At 35.5% G+C, this 23,238-nt stretch overlaps 1 protein-coding gene across 2 annotated transcripts in view; it reads left to right on the forward strand.

Annotated features, from left to right (window-relative positions):
* CFTR (CF transmembrane conductance regulator) overlaps positions 1-23,238 on the forward strand; it is a 199,564-nt gene that overhangs the window by 67,979 nt on the left and 108,347 nt on the right. For both annotated transcript variants that reach the window (XM_058297260.2, XM_058297261.2), the window contains exons 8-11: positions 566-812; positions 2,936-3,028; positions 9,037-9,219; positions 18,613-18,804. In XM_058297260.2, the coding sequence (XP_058153243.1) occupies positions 566-812; positions 2,936-3,028; positions 9,037-9,219; positions 18,613-18,804 (715 nt within the window). The remainder of the gene's footprint in view (positions 1-565; positions 813-2,935; positions 3,029-9,036; positions 9,220-18,612; positions 18,805-23,238) is intronic.

Below are 23,238 nucleotides of genomic sequence, written 5' to 3' on the forward strand. Positions count from 1 at the left end.
TATGTGATTTTTATATATGCTAAGATTTAAGAACTATTCTTCTGTGGCTTATTATATTATTTTAATATTTCCCAAAGCCAAGCTAGAATTTCTAAAGAGTTAAGAATCTCTTAAGTAAACACAGAGTTATCTTTTTCCTTTATAGATTTTGATCGTCCCCATTTCCACACTTAATTACTTAAAGCACCAACCAACCAAAGAACAAAAAATTATAAGGCTCATTAATCTTTAGAAGTTAATAATGAAATGAATAAAGATGTAAAAGTAATGTAATAATGACAATGTTAGTAATAGTTGAAACTACTAATAACAATTTAAAAATTAAGTTTATAGTTCCTATGCCTAAGGCATTGGTAGGTTCATTCCTATTTCCCTTTTAAATAAGATAACTGCGGCTTAGAGAGGTTAAGTAACTTGTCCAAAGTCACACAACTCACATAGGGTGAAATTAGGAACAGAATGCAGGCAGAAAGACTAGAACCCAGGTTCAGATTCTGCATTCCAAGATGCTTGATATTTGAAAAGTAAAATAGCATCTGACTCTTATTATTTATTTTTTTAATAGGTCGGAACTGAGACTGACTCGGAAGGCAGCCTATGTGAGATACTTCAACAGCTCAGCTTTCTTCTTCTCAGGGTTTTTTGTAGTGTTTTTATCTGTGCTTCCCTATGCACTGATCAAAGGAATCATCCTTCGCAAAATATTCACAACCATCTCATTCTGCATTGTTCTGCGCATGGCAGTCACACGGCAATTCCCCTGGGCTGTTCAAACATGGTATGACTCACTTGGAGCAATAAACAAAATACAGGTAATGTACCGTAACTATGCATCATATACAATGCTTTTAGAACATTTCAGAAGTGGTGGGGTAAACTCTCTAGGGATGAATTCTTGGTCTTAGACCTGTTTAATGCACAGGACCTTGTCTCTTGATGTCTACATGCACTCTAATGAGCCCTTGAAATGAAAATTTAGTGAAATAAAATGAAGGCCTATGACGTTCTCAAGTCCAACCAAACTGAAGAAAATATTGTTTCTGTACTCTGCAGAATTTCATTCAAGTACAGAAATAGTTTCTTCAATTTTGGATCAATAAAGCGGTGGTTTTAAACTTGGCAAATGTATAAAAAGATGGTGGTAGATTCGCCAGGAAGTTATAAACCTTTCCAGCTAATAAGATGAATGTTCAGCTTAAATTTTTCCAAGCATTTTCCTGGAAAGTATGATGGATGAGAATGGCATTTTATGCCACATTAATTACTGTAAAATCTCAGCATTGCCGATGTCACTGGTAGCTTTGAAGAGAAATTCTGAAGTGAAGATACTCAATTAATGCAATGCTGATTGAATTGCTACCATGAACTTGTGTGTGGTTATAATTTTTCATAATTTATAAACAGATTAACATGTTTTTGTTATACTTTTTGAGCATTTAAATATTTAACCCCCAAAAATAAATCACTGTGACAGATGAAAACGAGGGTGAAGGGTGAACCACTTTTAGGTGGTTCTGCCATTATTTAATTTAGGCCGTAGATCGCAAATGGTGGCCCACGGACCTAAGTTTGGTCCTGAGACCTGTTTTGTTTGAGCTTTTCATTTTTATAAAAAACACTTGAATTAGTTGTCAGCATTTAAAATTGGGAGATGTCACGCACATACACACACAATCATGAGAAGGGGGTGAGGGGAGAGAGAAACAAATCTTGAAAGCACAACTGAGAGAGAATGAGGGAAAAACCAAAAAAGCAACAGAGATAGAGAGAGACCGAAAGACAGAAGAACAGAGAGGAAAGTAGAGAAGCAAAGCTAGGACCAGGTTTTTTCCATTCTCATTTGATGAAGACTTCAGGATGCATAGATTTCATTCTTCTTTATGCTTCCACTTTCCCTACAAAAATGCCTGCCATTCAGAATCTCTAATAGAGCCTTTCTCTTAGACAACTTTTATTTAAGCCAAAGCAGTGATGCTAATGACGCCTTTAATAAGGATGGCTCATAAAGATGGAAACAGTTTTTTCTCTGTGCTAAGGTTGAATTGAGGCATGCCGGTGTATAATTCAGAGGTGCTTTAAAAAGTCACACTAAGTGGGGTGTCAGTAATGGGAGATACATGAGAAGATTTCTCCTGGGCATACATATAAGGTATATAAATATGTTCAGATCTTCATGGGGCATTGCCACAGTGGGCAGAGACTCACACAACAACTGAAAAAATTGAACTCCCATCCTGGTGCTCTCTGCCACATTCTCTAATGGAACAGCAACAATCCCCCAAGTACAGGGGCAATGACCAGTGAAGAAGGATGGTCTGTTAATGGGCCCTTGATACTGATGACTATGCTTATGAGTCTTTTGCTCTTGAAACTTCAACTTAGCCTAGTGTTGCAGGGTGCCTAAGAGTTACCTCCTGAGAGCCTCCATGTTGCTCAAATATGGCCACTTTCTAAGCCAAACTCAGCATATAGAGGTGTGGGGAGTGGGGCATAAGGGAATCCCTATATTTTTTTAATGTAACATTTTATGTAATCTATGTATCTTTTAAAACTAAATAAAAATATGTTTTAAAAAAAGTCACACAAAGGTTAACCTGTACAAGGACCATCTGTATGTTAAAATCTAATGTATAAAAAGTTTTATAAAATATCATGTTTAAGTGTGCATTTCACAGCGAATGGACACAGAGAGCAGACAACAGGGGGGAGAGAAAAAATAAATAAAGTATGCATTTCAGATATGATAAATCCTCATCCTTTGTAAATTAATTTCATAATATTATTATAAAAATATTTATTAAGAAATAATTTCCAATTCATAAAATTCAAAGTTAAGATGAAGCACTGTTATGGTATAAAAGAGATGTGACAATGCATTAATGTGATTCTGGCCCCACATATGTTTTTTTTTTCCACCTCTCTCTTTTATAAATAGGACTTCTTACAAAAACAAGAGTATAAGTCATTGGAGTATAACTTAACAACTACAGATGTAGTGATGGAGACTGTAACAGCCTTCTGGGAGGAGGTCAGACTTTTAAAAAATTTGTTTTCTCTAAATACTTATGCATTTTCTTCTTTGTGAATCTGGTTTTCATTCTAATGGACAATAAAGTTAGAATTATGATATTCTACCAGTGTGATATAATTGGTAAACTTGCAAAGGAGACCACTCTACTTATTTTATAGACTATTGATTAGGAAATGAAAGCCTAGAAATATCAAATACAGTAGTCTTTTCATTTTTTTCTATGTCAAATACTTAATTTCACATAACGTATTAGGAAATAATACAAATATCGTATGTTTTGGATCTAGATAGAGTTGGTTTGAATCCTGGAGCTGCCATTTACTCTCAAAATTAGAGCAAATTATTTAACTTTGTGGAGCCTCTAGTTCACCATCTATAAAATGGGGAATATCAATACTTTCTTTGCAAATTTGTTGTTGAGGATTGAATGAGATAATTTACATGAAGTGTTCAGTAAGATGACACGCACATAATAGTTGCTCCATGCACATCACCCTCTCTCATCTAGAGTTCCAGGTCAATGTGCTTCTCATACATCAGGCAGTAAAAAGATACGTGAGAGATATTCAAATGTATTGTTTTCTATTCTTTTTTACTTATTATCAGTCATTATTAAAAATTCTCTCCTATTTCTCAAAGTCAGAAAATAAAACATTATCAACAATTTTCAGCCTCTAAACTAGCACGATTCAAACACTAAGAACACCTACTAAGTTCCTACTTCCTTGTTGCTTGTATCTGGTTAGTAAAGGTAGGAGTTATGAAACCCATTACCTATTTCTAAATCTTTCACAACTTCCTAAACTGGATTTATTTATATAGAGAACTTGACCACCAGGGCTTCATTTTACTTCATTTTTAAAGATAAAGGTAAGAGAATAATTCTTTCCCTATAGTTTTGTAGGGAAGTGTGAAAGCAGATTTTCTTTTACTTCTTTGTTTTTAGGAACTTCAAGTGCCCTGGTAAGCATGAAGGGAAAACAAGAAATTTGGCATTTCCACTACTACTTTCAGACAGTTATTTTCACTTCCAGTGTAAAAAGGCTTCATTTCACTCTCACCTTATTTAAGAGAAATAGGTGTCTTTGCTTTGAGTCCTTACTTATACCAGGCACGAGGATAAGTACTTTATAAGTTTGTCTTATTTGAGACTTACAACATACCTATGCCTAGATGATATTAATATAATATTAAATTTCCAGTTTACTGATAAGGAAATGGAGGCTTAGAGAGGTTAAGGGAATTGACTTTGGACAGAAATGAAGCTGGACTTTTTACCCAAATGTGATACTCCAGAACCCTTGTGGTGAACCATTGCCTCTCATCTCTCTGTATCCTCCTCTTCCATTTTTGCCTGTCACCTGTCAAAATTCAGGCAATTCCTTGATGGCATTTATTCAGGATAATGGTGCCTATCAAACTTATGATATCCTGTCAGAGACTTTATCATTCACATGAATGAATCTTCCAAACTGTCCTTAGAATTTATATTTTCCAGTAACTTCTTAAGACCGTTACTTTCATAGTCATAACCTGAGCTTTGTTAGCAGATGGACTTACTCTGCTTTGGAAATGTCACACCTGAAATTTCTTTCTCTGCCCAGATTTTCCTACAGTTTTTCCAGTCTCTTTATTCCACCTTTACTGCTTTTCTATTGACTTTTCCTTATTGAACTTCTCCTTATTTAACCTCCACATACTCCAAGATCAATTACTTTGGCTTTTCCCTCAGTTGCCCTCTCAATACTCTTTTACTTTTGCTGAAATTTTCTCTGGAAAACATTCAGTTTATCAGCTCTGGTGAAGGAGGTTCTACTGGAATCTTGTATACTCTAGTTAATTGTAAATTATATATACTTATAGTTTCAACCTCAACTGAACTATTATATAACCCTCCTTGCAAAATCCTTTCATTTCTTTTCAGTCAGTTCACTTTATCATTTCCCTAAAATCTAGTCCAGATTTTCACACTTTCCTAACCCCTCCCCCCACCTCTTGTGGGTCTGCTCACCCTCAGCATATGGCCTTGCTGTCTATAATACACCGAGCTGTCCTCATCATGTCTGAATGCTGCCAGCTTCTTTATTCACCCTTGGAATTCTCTTTTTCTCCTTTCCTCCTGTCTCAGAGGAAGATGTTTGCTTCCTCCTGCCCTTGACTGAACTATTACTATCTTGTTTCATCTTCTCAGAACCTGGGACCAGCAACTATTCTTTCTCTAGAAGCTTTGTCATCTTTTTTCAACCAATTCATTCTTACTTTCACATATTTTCAAGTTTAAAAAACTTTCTCCCTGACTTACTGCCCACTCAGCCTCATTCTCCAAAAACTTCCACTCTGCTTCGCCTCACTGTCAAACCTGTCCTCACTTCCTTGCCTTCCATGGGCTTCTCACCATTGCAATCTAGATTCTGCCCTGACCCATCTATTCTTTACCTTTAGTGGCCACTCTTTCCAGATTATTTTTTCTTTAGACCATGACTTCTAAGTCTGTCCTGATTGCTACTTCCATGATAGTGGACCACCGTGTCCCCACCTAAGCCTCCTAGCATTCCATGCCCTCTCTGGGTGACCTCACCCAGGGTAGCTGGCACCAATGTGCTGGTGATTCCAGAATATAAAACTCTGGTCATGTTTTCTTTCCTGAACTTCTTGTATGTATTTCCAAATTTCCTGGAGACACCTCAAGCACTTCCCCTGCGTATCACTTCCCAAGTGTCACAAACCCACTCCTTCCACTGTGCTTTCCATTTTCATTGATGTTATAACTGCCCACGCAGTTACCCAGGAGGCAAGTCCCTGATGAGTTATATATGACTCCTCCCTTATTCCAAACCTGTGAGTAGGTGAAGTCATTTCTATTATATATTAGGAAGTAGCGGCTTAGGGAGTTTACATAACTATAACAAGCTTACACAGCTAGTTATAGCAGAGCTAAAATATCAGCCTAGGTTTTGTTGACTCCAATGTCCTTTCCCACTCACCACATTAGCTATTCCTTAAAAAAAAAAAAAGGAAAAGAAAAAGAGTGACTACTCTTCTCCTTTGAACAAAATGATTTCACATATATTGATTCATTTAATGCCTTCAACAACTCAGGAGACTGACACTCAGAATAATGTTAACAGCTTATCAAACATCAGCCAGTTGAGAAGATGAGACAAAAATTGGGATAAAGGACAAAGGATATCATAACCACTGCACTTACTCACAACTACATAGGGCCCATAAACATGAAAAATGTTCAACCTTCCTAGGAGTCAAATAAATACAATTAAGATCCACATTGAGATTCCATTCTTACATGTAAAATTATAAGACAACAACAATAAATGAAAACAAACAAGCAAAAAAAAAAAAACAAAACAGTTTTAATAAGAGTTCCTGAAAATTAACACTGTTACACATTGCTGGAGGAAAATTTGGAACTACTTTTCAAAAGACTTGGATTTTATATACTCTTTGCCTCAGCAATTCCATTTGTGGGAATTTATACTAAAAAAATAAAGGATATACGCCCAGATTTATAGCAAAATATGTGTATCAAAGAATGTTTGCTTAAAACTTATTTTTTAAAAGGAAACCACCTAATGCCAAAAAAGAGAGAATTATCTAAATTTGTTACAATTTATCTATTTTCTGGATTAGTATCCTGCAATTAAAAATTATATTTAAAAAGAATGCTTAATGGTATGTCAAAATATTTAGGATTAATTATAAGTCAGAAAAGCAGGTCACAAACCTCAAGTATTTTTCTTAATTTTCGAAAAGAATCATACATGATTTTACATATATAAAGATATATATGTAAAAGATTGGAAAGATTTCAATCGAAATGTTAAAAGTTGTTCTCAGTGGTACAACTATAGGTGATTAATTTTCATCTTTCTGCTTTTCTGTGTTTTCCAAATTTTTAAAAGTAAATGTCTTACTTCTGAAATGAAATAAAGTTTTAGTGGTAACAACCTTCCATTGGTCTCATTGCTTATTGAATAAGAGTCCCATTTCTAAGCAATATGCAAAAGGCCTTTAATAACCTGGCACTGTCAACTTTACCTGCCATACACATGTGATCCAACCACTCACCATTCCTGGGACAAATTTTGTTCTTTGAAGCCTAAACCATTGCCTATGCAAATCCATCTTCCTGGAATACCTGTCTCATTTCTTGGTCTCCTGAGAGCCTACTTATAGCCTTCATAGCCTAGTGTGTACGTCATTTACTCTGTGGAACTTCAGGCTGAGTCAGTTGTTTTCTTTAATCTAACCCGTAGAACTTGGTGTGATTCTCAGTTGTCGCCTGAAGATCATTGCAGTATTAATATCTTTTCACGTATTATTCTCCATTTGAGATTTTTGAAGTGGTTCTTAATACAGCAACGGTAGTTAATAAATGTCTATTAAATAAATGAATGAATAAATGAATAAGAGATGATTTTGCCTTACTTTTAAAAATTTCCATTGCCTACTTCTTAAAGTTCTGATTTTAATTGTGTGATGTCTGAGGGAGATGTTAGCCAGCCATATCATAAGAACTCAAAGTAATTATCTTTAAGCTTCATCACTTTTGCATGCCTTAAAAGAATTTTGTAAAGCTGTGTACCCCTTTCACATTTTAAAGATGATCTGTAAATTTTCAACACAGGCATAAGTGATGGCAACAGATGTCATTTCTTATTTATGGTATATTGTTTAGGTGCTTTAAATGGATTTTTGTCAAAACCTTGGAGATGCAGTGAATTGGTGAATTCATATCTCATTGTCAAACCAATCAGCTAAATAAGACTTGTTTAATATCAGGAAAAGAGTGACTTCCTTTTGTAACAAGAAAACATATAATTAAAATGCCCTCTCCCTCAACTTATTTCTGAAATCCAATTCTATGTTAGATAAGACACATAAATTGCCTCAGTTTGAAACCTGGGTGAAATAGGATGCTGCTTCCTTCAGCATTTCTTTTTTTAAATATATTTAGGAGGTACCAGGGATTGAACCTGGGACCTTGTACATGGGAAACAGGCACTCAACCCCAGAGCTACACCTGCTACCCCTTCAGTATTTCTTGTTTGCCTTTATGGAACTGTTCTTGTGGAGAAAATCATTCTCTTTTCATCCCTTGTTCATATCCCAGAGATTTATACATTCCATACAGTGGAACATAGGAAGACTTCGGACTTGTGAGACGGCTGTCTCTCTTGTGTAAAGTGAGGGGAGGACAATTGTGAGAGGATAAGTGGGAAAGAAGAAATGACAGCAGATAAATTCTCAGGCAGATTAATTTTAGGAAAGAGTACATTTTAATATTGAGGATCTGGAAATAGAGTCCCTTAAAACTATGCCCACCAGCTTCCTATGGGAAGTACTTTTAGGGACTGCTTACTTCAGTTTGAAGGCCACTGCCCTAAAACTTCCCATAGTGGCAATAGAGAAGCAGGAAATTTTCAAAAGGGAATTTCTTCTCCCCAGATACTCTTGCATAAATGGAATTCATTTGTACTATCTGGTACCATCACATTATACTCAACACTAATTACTTATAGAAATGCTTTGCGCTTCTGCAGATTAGTTGCTACCAGCATGGCAGAGTAGAAGTCACGTTTGTTATTATCCCACTCTGCGGTCTACTGAATGTGTGACTTTAGTCATTTAACCTCTCTGAGTCACAGTCTGCAGCTTTGAAAGATGGTGATTATAATATTTACTTCATATATTATGTTAAGATTAAACAATATTACTTATGTTCCCAGTCTATAGGAAAAGATGTGTAAGATATATGTTAATTGAATCCTAATTTAATTTGAGAATGTGTAAAATTCTGAGAAAGAGAAATCGTGTTTCCATTAATTGCTGTAGATTCTCAAATGTTTTGGGTCATGTGCTGTATAGTTATGTAGTATGAAGTATGGATCATGTGTCATATGCTTTTAAAATTAATCATAGATAAAACAAATATATATTAAAAGTATCTGAAAAGCTTGCCACTTATTTTTTATCTTTCTTTATAGCGATTTGGAGAATTATTTGAGAAAGCAAAACAAAATAATAACAACAGAAAAATTTCCAATGTTGATAATAGCCTCTTCTTCAGTAACTTCTCACTTCTTGGCACTCCTGTCCTTAAAGATATTAATTTCAAGATAGAAAGAGGACAATTATTGGCAGTTGCTGGATCTACTGGAGCAGGCAAGGTAGTCTATTTTATTTCTTATCATTAAGAACTTAATTTGGAATGCATTTCTCCTTTCCTTTTCTGGTTTGTCTGTAGTGTAAGAAGGTATTTTACAGAATTTCTTACATTGGTATTAAGGAAATGCTTGGATATGGCTTTCCTTATAATACACACTTTTCCACAATAATTGCCTCTAGCTTTTTATTACTCCATATTATTTTCAGTAACTTTTTCTTCTAAATATTTATATCATGCATGGCATTTAACAGTATCTTGCACATGGTGGGCATTCAATAACTTTATTTATTTATTTTTTTAAAGATTTTATTTTTATTTATTTAATTCCCCTCCCCTCCCCCGGTTATCTGTTTTCTGTGTCTTTTTGCTGCGTCTTGTTTCTTTGTCCGCTTCTGTTGTCCTCAGCGGCACGGGAAGTGTGGGCGGCGCCATTCCTGGGCAGGCTGCTCCCTCCTTCGCGCTGGGCGGCTCTCCTTATGGGTGCACTCCTTGCGCGTGGGGCTCCCCTACGCGGGGGACACCCCTGCGTGGCAGGGCACTCCTTGCGCGCATCAGCACTGCGCATGGCCAGCTCCACACGGGTCAAGGAGGCCCGGGGCTTGAACCGCGGACCTCCCATGTGGTAGATGGACGCCCTAACCACTGGGCCAAAGTCCGTTTCCCTCAATAACTTTATTGAACAAAGAAACCATCAATTTTTTTGAAGTCTTTGGCACAGGTGTTTTCTCAGAGCTGGTCTAGGAGAATCATGGCTTAAGAGTTTACCTCAGTAATCACATGGGCAAAAGGTCCCCATTTTGGTGACATTAAAATTTTGGAGAACAGACTCAGACTTGCATACGATAGTGTGAGAAAATTACTGAGTGCAATAGTATTTTGAAGAAAATAGTTAGAAATGTTAATTTACTGTATACTGGTCAACCTCCATTACACCCCTCCATGTCAAAGAATACCTTAACAGAAACCAGAAATATTTGGAGATATATACGATGAAAACTAACAGTTTAGAAAGGAAAAATGTCTAAAGGCTCAAACTGTGTTGTCAGAAGGCTAGGGAGAAAGCTAAGAAGTGGTTTATTATAAATACCTTTAAGCATATGGGCTATGATTCAAATAATGGTAAATTACACTTGCAGCCTTAGTTCTGGAGGAAATAAATTTAAATGGCATTAAGAAATCCAATCAGAGATAAGAAAGGGCTTCCCGGCATTGGAATGGGCTACTAAGGTGACATGTATTTGCTCTGGCAGTCTATAAAAATAGGTCCATGTTCTCATTTGACTGTTATTTTATGGTGCTTTCAAGAAATATATAAAAAAGTTTAGTGACCTATTGACAGACTTTTCAATCAATATATTTTCTGGGATTAAACCCAAAGACATAATAAAGAAAGAAAAAGCATTGCTGCTGGAAGATAAAAATATAAATGAAATTAGAAAATAAGACTCCAGAAAGACAGTTATTTATTAGTATCTAATATGAAGAACCATATTTTAAAAAATTAACTCTTAGAGTTGGGAAACAAAATGCCACAGAATGTTTCCTGTCAGTGAATTTGGTGTCTACACAATGTTGGTAATACAAATTGCTTGGTGCTCCTCTCTACTTAAGTTTTCTGACATGAGAAATAGGCTTTCAAAGTAACATAGCTATGGTGCATTTTTTCCCTTTAAAATCCTTTTTCCTGCCTAGAGTATTATTTTTCCCTTATATTTCTTGTATATTATCAGAAATTTTCATTATGAATAGAAAATTATCCATAGGAAGAATTGCTACTAACCAAGTGACAGATGATCTAAAGAAAGACATTTAGAATACAGTAATTTTGTTCATATCATGTTTTAATATTAATTCTAAGTTCATGTGTTTAAAAATAATTCCATGACAGATGTACAGAAATAGCTTTAGAATTACGAGTTACAAGACTCTTCAGTAACTGAATTTCAGGTAGTTCTATTAAGAATTGATAAACGTAGAATTGCTGGCAGAAATTGCATTTGGCAGGTATGAGAACCAGCTATGAAGACGAGTCAGATAAAGCAGTGGCTCCTTAGGGATAATTGAACCCTTAGAGAAACAGAATTTGCCAACTCAATCTAGGAGGATGCCTTTTTATAGTTTTAGGAACAGAGCATTTTATCATTTCATTGAACAAAGAAATATAACTAAAATATAAAAACTAATAGAAAATATTAATATTTTGACTTAAATCCTGCCCTTGCTCAATTTGATCATTCATATCAAAAGCCTTAAAAATAACCTATTCTACTTGTATGACATTTTAATATGTTTGCAGAGATTTGACCTAAAGATATTAATTAGAACATTGTTCTAAATAGCCAAAAATTGGGGGACCCAATTCCTAAATTTCCAAAAATAGGAGACTGGTTAGATACATTTTGATATAATTATATAATGACATATTACTTAATCAGTTTAAAGAATGTTAAAACTTGACTGAAGAACCTGTGTGAAATATTAAGTGAAGAAAACCAATAGGTGACAAAGTAGTGTGTATTTTATGCTCCATATTTTTGGAAAAGCACATATAGTTATATGTATGTGTCTGGAAAGACATGAATCACATTGTAATTTGGGCTGTGTTTCACATTTCTAAATTTTCCAAATTTTATGATAATTGTATATTACTTTATTGATAAAATATAGATTCATGATCATTTTTATCATTCTCCCTGGTTATAATGGTTTAGACTATCAAGATACCATGTTTTCTTCATTTTTATATTCAAGGATTGTAATAGCACCTGGTACTGATAGGCACTTGATCGAAATATATTTAACAGAGTGCCTTTGGGAAAATGGCTCATTTTTTGGTTCTCAGCTGCAATAGGTATCTTGCATTTATGAATCATCCTTGAGTTAGTCAAGTGAAATTGGTCTCGGATAGGGCCCCACTGGGTGCCCTTGACTGAGGTGGCTGGCTGGCTTGTGGTGTCTCAGTCAGGGCCTGGGGGCATTCAGTATTTCCTGTGTTCCTGCCATATTGAAGCAGTTCTGTGGCCTTGCTGACAATGCCTGACACCATGTGGTCTCTAGCAACCTCCTTGCCTACTTTGGTACTAAGTTTAAGCTTGGTGTTATAATAACTGGGCATTAGGATGTAAGGAATAAGCTATTAGCTCTTGTTTATCTTTCTTCAAAAATAAGGAACAAATGTCTGTGAAGAGTTTTATCAACATTTTGATATTTTGAGAGATAGGACATTTAAATTGAATATAATAGCTATATATTTTAATCTGTATAATAAGATTCACTCTATATTTGGGTTTATAAAACTGTGCTACATGAGAATCATACTTGTAGTTTGAATTTTTATACAAAATGATTTTCACAGAAATTAGGTATTATAGATTTTTCCATACAATAAGAATTATAGCATTTATTGAAATAGATATGAGGCAGATATGCATTAATTGATCATGCATTTCTACTATATTTAAGTGATGTTAAAAATTTATTTTGAAATTGACAGTTAAAATATATACAAAGATGAAAATTCTCCCATCTACCCATTTTCCACATTCTACTGCTTCCTGCCCCAACCCAGGTAGCCACTCTTATTAATTTTAGAGTGTCTTTCCAGAGGTTGTTTTTATGCATATGCAAACAGTATATTTTTTATTGTTCTCCACCTCTCATTTTATAAAAAATACAGCATGCCATATACGCAGTTTCATTCCTTGCTTTTCTCACTTAAGTATATATCTTGGAGAACTTTCCATATTCAAAACATAGAGAAATCAATATATATTTAGGTAGTTACAGAGTATTCCATTGTATGGATGGATATTTTATAATGTAATGAATCATCAGTTGATTGACATTGGATTGTTTCCAATATTTTGCTAATACAAACAATGATGCTATAAATAATCTTGTACACATGCCATTTAGAATGTTTGCAAGTGTGTCAGTAGGATAGCTTCCTAGAAGTGAAATTCCTAAGGCAAAGCATTTGCATATTTGTAATTTTCATAGATATTGCCAAACTTCCCTCCCTGAAGGTTATATCAGTATATACTCCTGCCATACAATCTGCACAAGAGTGCTGATTCCCCACAGCATCACCAACAGAAGATATTATCTAATTAAAAATTTTTTCCAGTCTCATAGGGGAAATAGGTATGTCATTGTATTTTTAATGTGCATTTCTCTTATTTTGAATAGGGCATTTTTTCATACATTAAAGACTGCTTATATTTTCATTTTCAGTGAAATATATACATATATTTAGCACAGTTTTCTTTTGGGTTGTTTGTCTTTTACCTTTAGATTTTAGAATCACTGTATATAGAGGGAAATTATCTCTTTGTGTGATATGAGATACAAAAAGTTCCTTCAGACTGACATCTCTTCCTTTTGGTTTCCATGAGGAAGTCTGTTTGTTTATTTTATGTGGTTTAATTCACTTTTATTTTATGGCTGATAGATTTTGAGTCATAATTAGAAAAGCCTTTTTTACTCCATAGTTTTTGTGTATGTGTGAGTTTGTGTTTTTTTAGGATCCTCCAATGTTTTCTTTAAGTGTACTTTGTCATTCTTTTACTAATTCTTAATCTTTTGAAATTCACCAAGTGTATAGTATGAGATATGGATACACATTTTTGTTTGACCCACAAATGGCTGTCTACTTTTCAACACTGCTCATTGAATAACCCATCTTTCCCCTCACTGATTTTGAGATGCCACCTTTATGAAATACTAATTCCTTTAGGTGTTTGGATCTATTTTTATACTTTCTATTCTTTTTATTTTTTATTTATTTCTCTCCCCTTTCCCCCTGCCCCCCCCCCCCAAGTTGTCTGCTCTCTGTATCCATTCGCTGTGTGTTCTTCTGTGACCACTTCTATCCTTATCAGCGGCACTGGGAATCTATGTTCCTTTTTGTTGCGTCATCTTGTTGTGTCAGCTCTCCATGTGTGCGGTGTCATTCCTGTGCAGGCTGCACTTTTTTCATGCTGTGTGGCTCTCCTTATAGGGCACACTCCTTGTGTGTGGGGCTTCCATAAGTGGGGGACACCCCTGCATGGCACGGCACTCCTTGCGCACATCAACACTGTGTGAGGACTGGCTCATCACATGGGTCAGGAGGCCCTGAGTTTGAACATTGGACCTCCCCTGTGGTAGGTGGATGCCATAACCATTGGGCCAAATCCATTTCCTTATACTTTCTGTTCTGTTGCATTGTCTGTCTGTGTACTCATATAGCAGTAGTTTTAAAGTATATGATTTAATGTAATGTACCATAATATAAACAAATTATTCAGTAATTATAATATCACTTAACATTCATTTAATAAATATTTATTGAGTAGCTACTTTGTGCCAGGCACTACTCTAGACCCAGAGGATATTGCAGCGAACAAACCTACAACATATTCCCTGCCATCACCCCAGAGTTCACCTTCTAGTGGGGGATGACAGACAATAAATAAATAAAGAGTAAGAGATTCCACAGGGTTAATCTGGCTGCTCTTTTGATAATTGACTGTAGGGGAATAAGAGCAGAGGCAAGTAAGTTTGAGGTTCTTGTGCTAATTCAGGAAAGAGATGATAGCCCTTCCAGGTGGCAATGGGAGTAATAAGTTACACGTGGTTGGATTCAGGATAAGTTTAGAAGGAAGAGCCAGCAGAATTGATTGATATACTGAGCATGACATATGGGGAAAATGGGAGTAGCTAAGGATGACTCTTAGGTCTTTACTGAACAACTGAAAGGATGAAGGTACCATTTGCTGGGAAGATTATGGGAGTAGCTGCTTTTGAGGAAGTTTGATTTTGGAATTTTAAGTTTGACATTCAAGTAGAAATGTCAGTTGGGTATTTAGTCTGGATTTAGTGTCATGAGGCCTGGCAATGTAAAGACATGGGCCAGATGAGAGCTCAAAGGAACAGTGATAAGGAGTTGAGGATTTGAGTTTAAGGACATCCCAACTTTGAGAAGTTGGGAAGATGAGGAAAAGGCAATAAAATAAGTTAAAGGAGGAGGAGCTAGTTGGGTAGGAAGGAAACCAAAGTGATGTGGTGTTCTGGAAGCCAAATGATAGAAGTGTGTCCAGGAGGAGGGAGTTATCTACTAGGTCAAATGCTTATTGTTCAAGTAAGATGACACAATGAATTGAACACTGTGTTTTGTAACATGTCAACCCCTTGTACCTTAACAAGAGCAGGAGCAGTGAAGGTGAAAACTTGACCAGAGTTCAGAGACAGTGGGAGGGGAGATTTAGAGAGAGCACATATAGATAACCCTTGATGTCTTATTCATTTATATGCTTCTGGCACCCATGTGCTACTATGTTTTTTAGGAATTTTTTTGTATTATATTTTGTATATTTTATTATATTTTGCATTGAATTTTTGTTTTAGTAAATAAAAATTCATAAAATAAACTCCTAAAGCAATTGTTTAGTTTTGGCACCAATATTACCCTTAAAGTTATATCTCATAAAGATAACTTGAAAACTTACCTACTTTTTTTTCTTGTTCTGGAGCAATTTACATAGCACTGGAATTATCTGTTTTTAGTCATTTGATAGAATCCTCCCAAGAAGTTGTTTGGGCCTATTGTTCTTTTTGGATATAGGTCTTTGAGAATTTTCTATGTTTATTCTATGGAAATTAGTTTAAATTTTTTTCTCCCATCTAGGATCATTTAGTTACATAGTTTTTATCCTTTTTGTTAATAAATAAATAAAGGTAGTTATCCTTTTCATTCAGCTCAGTTGTATTTGCAGAGTGGAACAAAGCAATCCCTTATGATTCTTCTCTGATTTTGATATATTCCATCATTTTTATTTTGTGTATTTATGGCTTTCTTGATCAATAATTTTCTTCCTCATTAGTTTAGCTACTTAAAATATTTTCTCAATAACTGGCTTTTAGATTTACTCACTTGTTCTTTGGTTCTATTGAAATACGATTTATTTCTCTGGGTAATGCTTTAGCTGTGTGGCATGGATTCTTTTTTTTTTTTAAAGATTTATTTATTTATTTATTTATTTCTCTCCCCTCCCCACCTCCACCCTGGTTGTCTGTTCTCTGTGTCTATTTGCTGCATCTTCTTTGTCTGCTTCTGTTGTTGTCAGAGGCACGGGAATCTGTGTTTCTTTTTGTTGCATCATCTTGTTGTGTTAGCTCTCCGTGTGTGTGGCACCATTCCTGGGCAGGCTGCACTTTGTTTCATGCTGGGCAGCTCTCCTTATGGGGTGCACTCCTTGTGTGTGGGGCTCCCCTACACGGGGGACACCCCTGCGTGGCAGGGCACTCCTTGCGCGCATCAGCACTGCACGTGGGCCAGCTCCACACGGGTCAAGGAGGCCCGGTGTTTGAACGTGGATCTCCCATGTGTTAGGCAGACGCCCTAACCACTGGGCCAAGCCCACCACCATGTAGCATGGATTCTGATGATATATTCCACTATGTTGTGTTTTAGAAAATCTGTAGCTTTGGATTTACTTTTCTTTTTTAGGTTCCAGGGGCCACTCAACCACTGAGCCACATTGGCTTCCCTGAGTTGTGTTTCTGTTTGTTTTTGTTTTTTGCAGGAGACACAGGGAACCAAAACCAGGACCTCCCATGTGGGAGGCGAGCGCTCAATCACTTGAGCCACACCCACTTCTTATATTTTCTATTTGAACCAAGAGTTTCCTAAGGGAAAGTTTAAAAATTTGCAGATGGAAGTGTATTTATTTTCTGAGAATATTGTCTGTACTATTTTACTTCTCAGAAATTATTATGGCTTTTTAATGTTCAATAAATAGTATTTGTGATTGCTTCCTGACTGCTTGAAAAGAGAGTATATTTTTATATTTTCTGTTTATGGATTACAGAGTTCAACATAGATATTAAATCTGTATTATTACTATGATTTATGTCTTTGTTTATCTTTTGTCCACTTGCTCTCTCATGAACAGATAGAGTTAAATTAGTCTTCCACTCTGTATATTTCTATCTATTACTCCTTATAGGCTCTGCAACTTTTGCTTCAAGGATATTGCTTTTTAAATTCAGTGCATAGATAATCATAATTGCACTCTTAAGCATTATCAAGTATCCTTATTTGTTACATTGAATGCCTTTGGGCCTAAATTACATCTTGTCTAATATGAAGATTACATCCTTTGCTTCTCTGATACAGACTCAGTCCAGGAAGTCTTCTGTAGCCTTCTCAGCTCCCTCTGTCCCTGTACTCATTGTTGCAGACTTCCGAGTAAATCTCTCACCTTAAGGGAGTCTTTGTGTTTGTACTTGCTGAGATCTGCTCTTGCTGAACCTTCTCACCACTGTTTATATTCATTTCTAACTCAGCTGCTCTTAACTGCCTTTGTGTTTGTTTTAGAGTGTGTAGGTTATATCTTTTTCCTATTTTCAATGAATATAGAATTTATAGATTTTTCTTTTGTGTTCTCCTTCTTGATTTAAAATTATTTCCAATAACAAATGAGGACGATATTGGTTTACATAGTTAATTTCATTAAGGATATACTAACAAATTATAAGGAGGTCCATAGTCTTTAATTCCTTCTTAGCTGTGCTTCTTAAATGAGCAAATTACTATTTCTTTACTTTATTTCCTTTTTACTTCCCAAATGATTTAAATCACCAGAATTCCACCAAACTGTTCCCTCAAGCACTGCCAGTGAACTCTTAATATAGTGAATAATTTTTGGTCTTTATTTTCCTTTTACTTTCTTTGCAATCTGACCCTCACACTTCTTGAAATTCTTTCTTGTCTTCCTGGATATAACTACCCCCTGGTTTCTCTCAGCCTTCTCGGATCACCTTTTCTTAATCTTTGCTGACTCTTTTTAAAAATTTTTTAACCCAACTTAATTGCTCTTATTCATTGTGATTTAGAATCTGGCTCTTATCTCAGTTTACATACTCTCCCCAAGTGATTTCATTTATATTTATGAGAGCATAGCAAAATAGTTACCTCTTTTTTAACCTACTCTGTTCTTTATATGATGAGGGTAATATTGAGTCTACTTTGTAGGGTGATATAAATTAATACAGTTAAAGCACTCAGAACAGTGCCCAGGACAAAGCAAAGTACTCAATAAATGTTAATTGTTATTAACTGACCTCCTCCAAACCTATCTCAGCAATCTAAATTAGGTGGTCCATCTCTACATACCTCTCATAGCAGTTGGTTGCATTCTATTGTAATTATCTCTTCAATTCTCCTTTCTTTCTTTAGTGCATGACAGAATACCTAGAACATCAGGTGCTTAGTAAATTTTGAAACAGATGAGTTAATGGAGTCTTTCAAATCAGAAGCGTAACCTCTGTTTAATATGACAGGTGGAGACAAGTGATTCCTGAGAGCGATTTGACCAAATGTTAATCTAGTAACAATGCTTTTTATTTCCAGACTTCCCTTTTAATGATGATTATGGGAGAACTAGAGCCCTCAGAGGGTAAAATTAAGCACAGTGGGAGAATTTCGTTCTGCTCTCAGTTTTCCTGGATCATGCCTGGTACCATTAAAGAAAACATCATCTTTGGTGTTTGTTATGATGAGTATAGATACAGGAGTGTCATCAAAGCCTGCCAACTAGTGGAGGTAAGCAATTATCTAAAATATTTTTGATTATGCATGTGAAACCTTCAGACTACCTAGACTAAATATTCAGACCCCTGTTCAATTATTCAGTCTACATTAATCATGTTTTCTCTATGGATAGATAAGCCACTGTGGTTAAATCTAAGAATAAAATACATGACTCTTTCACATTTAAGAAATTTGCAAACAATAAAATAGATATAATTTATTTTTTAAATGACTGGCTGTTTTGTTTATAATAAAAACTTTTTATGATCATGGTGGGAATTTTGCTCACTCATTAATGAGACAAATGTTTTCAATGTACATTTATATGGCATCCATTTTTAAAAAGATACTCAAAATATTATATAAGAAGATCTTAATAGTTTTAATAACACAAGAGCCTAAGGGAATGAGCCTTGACTCATCAAAAACAATCAAAAAGAATCAAATTGTGATTGTAACTTATCTTTTGGCCTTGAACATATCACTGTATAACTGGCGGTGGTTGAAATTCTATGGAACAGAGACAGAATGAAGTTCATGCTCTTGACTCATTTCATAACAATGTTGGAGAATGGGCTAATTATTTGGAAATTCTGCGAAGTATTCCAAGTGAAGTCAGTGTGTGGATCTTGTGCTTAACATATAAATAGTATAATGGCTGAGTTCAATAGTTATTGATATAAATGCTAGGGCAGAGAAGATAATAGTGTGAGGTTTAGCTGCAGTATTGCCTGAATAGTGATTCTAATTCAAAATCACTATCTTCATTAAAGGCATTTGGCACTGATGCATTCTTCATAAACTTTTATGAAAAAAATTACAGTGGGAATAAAATGAAGTTTAAAATACACTGTACCAAAATTGGGAAGGCGCTAAATTGTGAATTAGGTAGAAATTGCAGTTCTTAAAAAGAAGGTTGCACACTTTTACAAGGGGCTGTCTATGTGTATACTGACTCATTTGACAGTAGATTTTTAAAGCCTCTATTCTGTTGTTTTCCACACACTGTAAAGCATAATGAACAAAAAGTGTCCTGAAGAAGTATTGGATGTTCCTCATTCCTCAAATGCCCTTCTTCCAGGAATAATATTTCGTAACCCAGAGGTTGGAACATTCACTAGATTTGTTACCAAAAAAACTCCGAGGGATCATAGAGAAGGTAGATATTTGTCTAGGGGAGGAGAAGGATGTAGGAGTGGAAGTGCCTTGCAAGATCAATCATGGACTTTATATTTTTATTAGTGAAAAGAGTGTTAGAAAGTTTCTGATGGACTTTATTTTTGCTTTGGATATAAATTTTCTCATAGAAATAATTTTATAAATGGTGGTTTGACTCCCCAAGTAAACATATAAAAGTATATTTAACCCAAATATAGCCTATTTATAGTACTAATAATTAAATTTAAGTCTCTCATTCATGGAATGAATATTTATTAACTTCTGAACACCATGCTAGTTCCAGGGAATATCAAGTTGAGTAAGAGTTTGTTTTCTGAGAGGGTTCATAGTATGGTGACCTATGTTAACAATGAAGGATTGTAGGGCATGTGAATTGTATCTCAAAAGCTTCTATTTGTTTTTTTTTTTTTTTCTGCTATCTATAGCCCATATCTTAGTTTTGGTGTATTTTTCCCACAAACTATTCTATTATAAACACCTTGTGTTAGTATTATATATTTGTTATACCTCATGTGAGAACATTCTCACATTTGCATTGTTAACCATGGTCCATCATTCACCGTATAGTTCACTGCGTTATACAGTCCCTGACTTTTACGATCCATCCAAAGTGTACCCTCAGTGGCTTCCAGTTTCATCACAGAGTTGTGCTCTGTCAGCTCAGTCCATCAGAATGCTCTCATTATTGCAAATGGAAAAACCCCATTGCCCCTTGTAAACCCCCATTATTGGCCCTTAACAATGGGTCTTTGTTAGTATTGTAATGAAGGACGCCTGGCATGTGCATTTTATCTCAAAGCTTTTAAAAACTAATGAAGGAAGAAGGAGGACAACGAAAGAGGACATTTTTTTTTTCTTTTTTAGTTGCATTGCTTGCCTTAAAAATAAGTGTACAGTTAAATATTTTTAGTATATCCACAAGTTTGTGTAATCATCATCATATTTTTCACTTCTCTAAAAGAAACGCTGTACAATCAATTCTTACTCCCTCCCCCACTCCTCACAGCCCTAAATTATCACTAATCTACTTTCTGTCTGAATAAATTTGCCTATTCTGTATATTACATATAAATGGAATAAAAAACATAGTATTTTGTGCTTAAATAAACTTAAATTAGAAGAAGATAAATAATCTTCACTTAGCAAACATTTATTGACTTGGCTATGTTATACAGTGTAATGAGAGCTGAAGATACAAATAGGAGTATGATCCATATACTTGAGGGTTGGACAATTGGGAGAGAGAAACATATCAACAAATGATCTACGTAGTGCTCTAATTGAAAATGAAAACAGAATTTCTATTGGAATAAAAGGAGGAAACATGGGACTTCATCTGGAGTTACCTATCGTAATGATGCTTCCAGATGGAGACAACCAAGCTGGTGTTCTCTGTTGGAATGATTTACTAGGGAGCTCTGAAGAGGAAAAGAATGAAACTTATGGCCTGAGGGAAGTTTTTTGGTAAAGATCAGAGCTACCAATAAAGTAGAGAGAAGGGTAGATGGATATGAGGAAGAGGGAAATTGATGAATAAATGGTCACTAGATAGTTGAGAAGATTAAATGAGACATATGTAAAGTGCCTAACACAACATCTTGTGCAAAGTAGTCATTCAGTAAGTAGCTCATTTCCATTTCTTGTTGGGGCAGGGAATACTGCCAGAGAGTATAAGGCAGGATAGATGCCTTTGAAAAAGTCATGTCTTGTTAGTGAGTGGCCTTGTGGACACAAGATGGAGGCTGATGCAAATAAGGAAAAGGAGGAAGCACAAGAATGATGAAAAGTTATCAATATCAATTTTGATGTTGACAAAAGTGGTTATAAGAGAAAGTTATAGAGGTGACTGTGATCATATGGTGGTTGGTCTGCTTGACACAATCAACAAAAGTTGGGATATTCTGCATCCCTTTCAGATCCCAAAACATTAATTGTGTGATTATTACCTTATACCAGACATTGTGTACTGCGATGGGGTAGGGTGGGGGCAAAATGAAGATTTCATCATCCTGTCCCTTGAAGAACTTACAGGCTGGTTGGGAAGAAACCTTCATAAAGACACCATTTCAATATATTCTAATATAGCAAGTGTTGGGTTGGAGATACTGTTTGGGCAGTACAGAAGCCAAGCTGACGGCTTTTAGCCTTTCTGGGCAGTTCATAGAAGGCTTCTCTAAAAGAGAACACCTTAAAGATGAGTAGAAGTGGAAAAAGCATTCTGGACAGAGGATACTGTATGCACAGAAACAAGGACGCATGAAACCTGGCTGGTGCAGGGAACCAGCATCTTGATAGAACCAGTGTATAAATGAGGACAGTGAATGGGGAATGAAGTGAGAAGGTCATGCCATGGGTACCTTGTATGCCAGTCTCAGGAATTTGATCATTGAAGGATATAAGAAAGGGAATGGCATAATCAGCTTTCCATTTTAGAAATATACTTTGGCTGTGATTGAGAAGCAGAATTAAGGTGGGAGGGTTACAAGCTTTGTATGGTATAGCAGAAAGACTACAGATTTTGAAATCTGATAGAATGGGTTAGTAAAGAAAGTTACTTAGACTTACTATATACTGATTGTTGTCATCTCTAATATGGGACCAATATTATCTATTTTGTAGAGTTTTGTAGATTGTTCTGGCACATAATACTGAAGTAAAAATAGCTAGTAGTAATAGTGATGGTAGTAGTAGTTGCAGTAGTTGTAGTAGTATTTACTATTATGAGCAGAAGGAGGGAGAACAATAGAAAACTATGGTTCTAATGGAGAAGAAGAGAAAAAAGTTAAGAAAAGGAATGTGAGAAGGAAAAGAGTATCATATTTATGCACTATTTGCATCTGTGGGAAATAGCATCAGGGAAAATGAGTTTTGAGTTTTTCCTAAAGAAAGAGAAGAAGAGAAAAATTGGTTTAGGAATAAGGATTCCTGAATAAAAGGAATTGGAAAGGGAGACAGGAACGAATGCTATGGGTTTATGAAGGAAGGAGTTAGAGGTGAAATTATAGAACTGAAGGATCACAATAGGGCTAACAAAGTGCTTACAAAGGATGCCACTAGGTAGGTTTTGATAAAATTTAATAATGATTGTCATTTTGTTTTTTAACATACAATTTACTCTCTTCTTGCTTTTTGCCTAACATGACAAATAAAAAAAACTAAGCTTTTCATTTAAAACAGTCCCTGTGTCCCTTCCTTTCTGTCCTGCTGACTTTTGCAACTGATTTAGGTCTTCCTAGCTATCTAGGAGATGGACAGAAACTCCCAGGC

Source organism: Dasypus novemcinctus, chromosome 5 (assembly GCF_030445035.2).
Source record: "Dasypus novemcinctus isolate mDasNov1 chromosome 5, mDasNov1.1.hap2, whole genome shotgun sequence".
Lineage (NCBI taxonomy): Eukaryota > Metazoa > Chordata > Mammalia > Cingulata > Dasypodidae > Dasypus > Dasypus novemcinctus.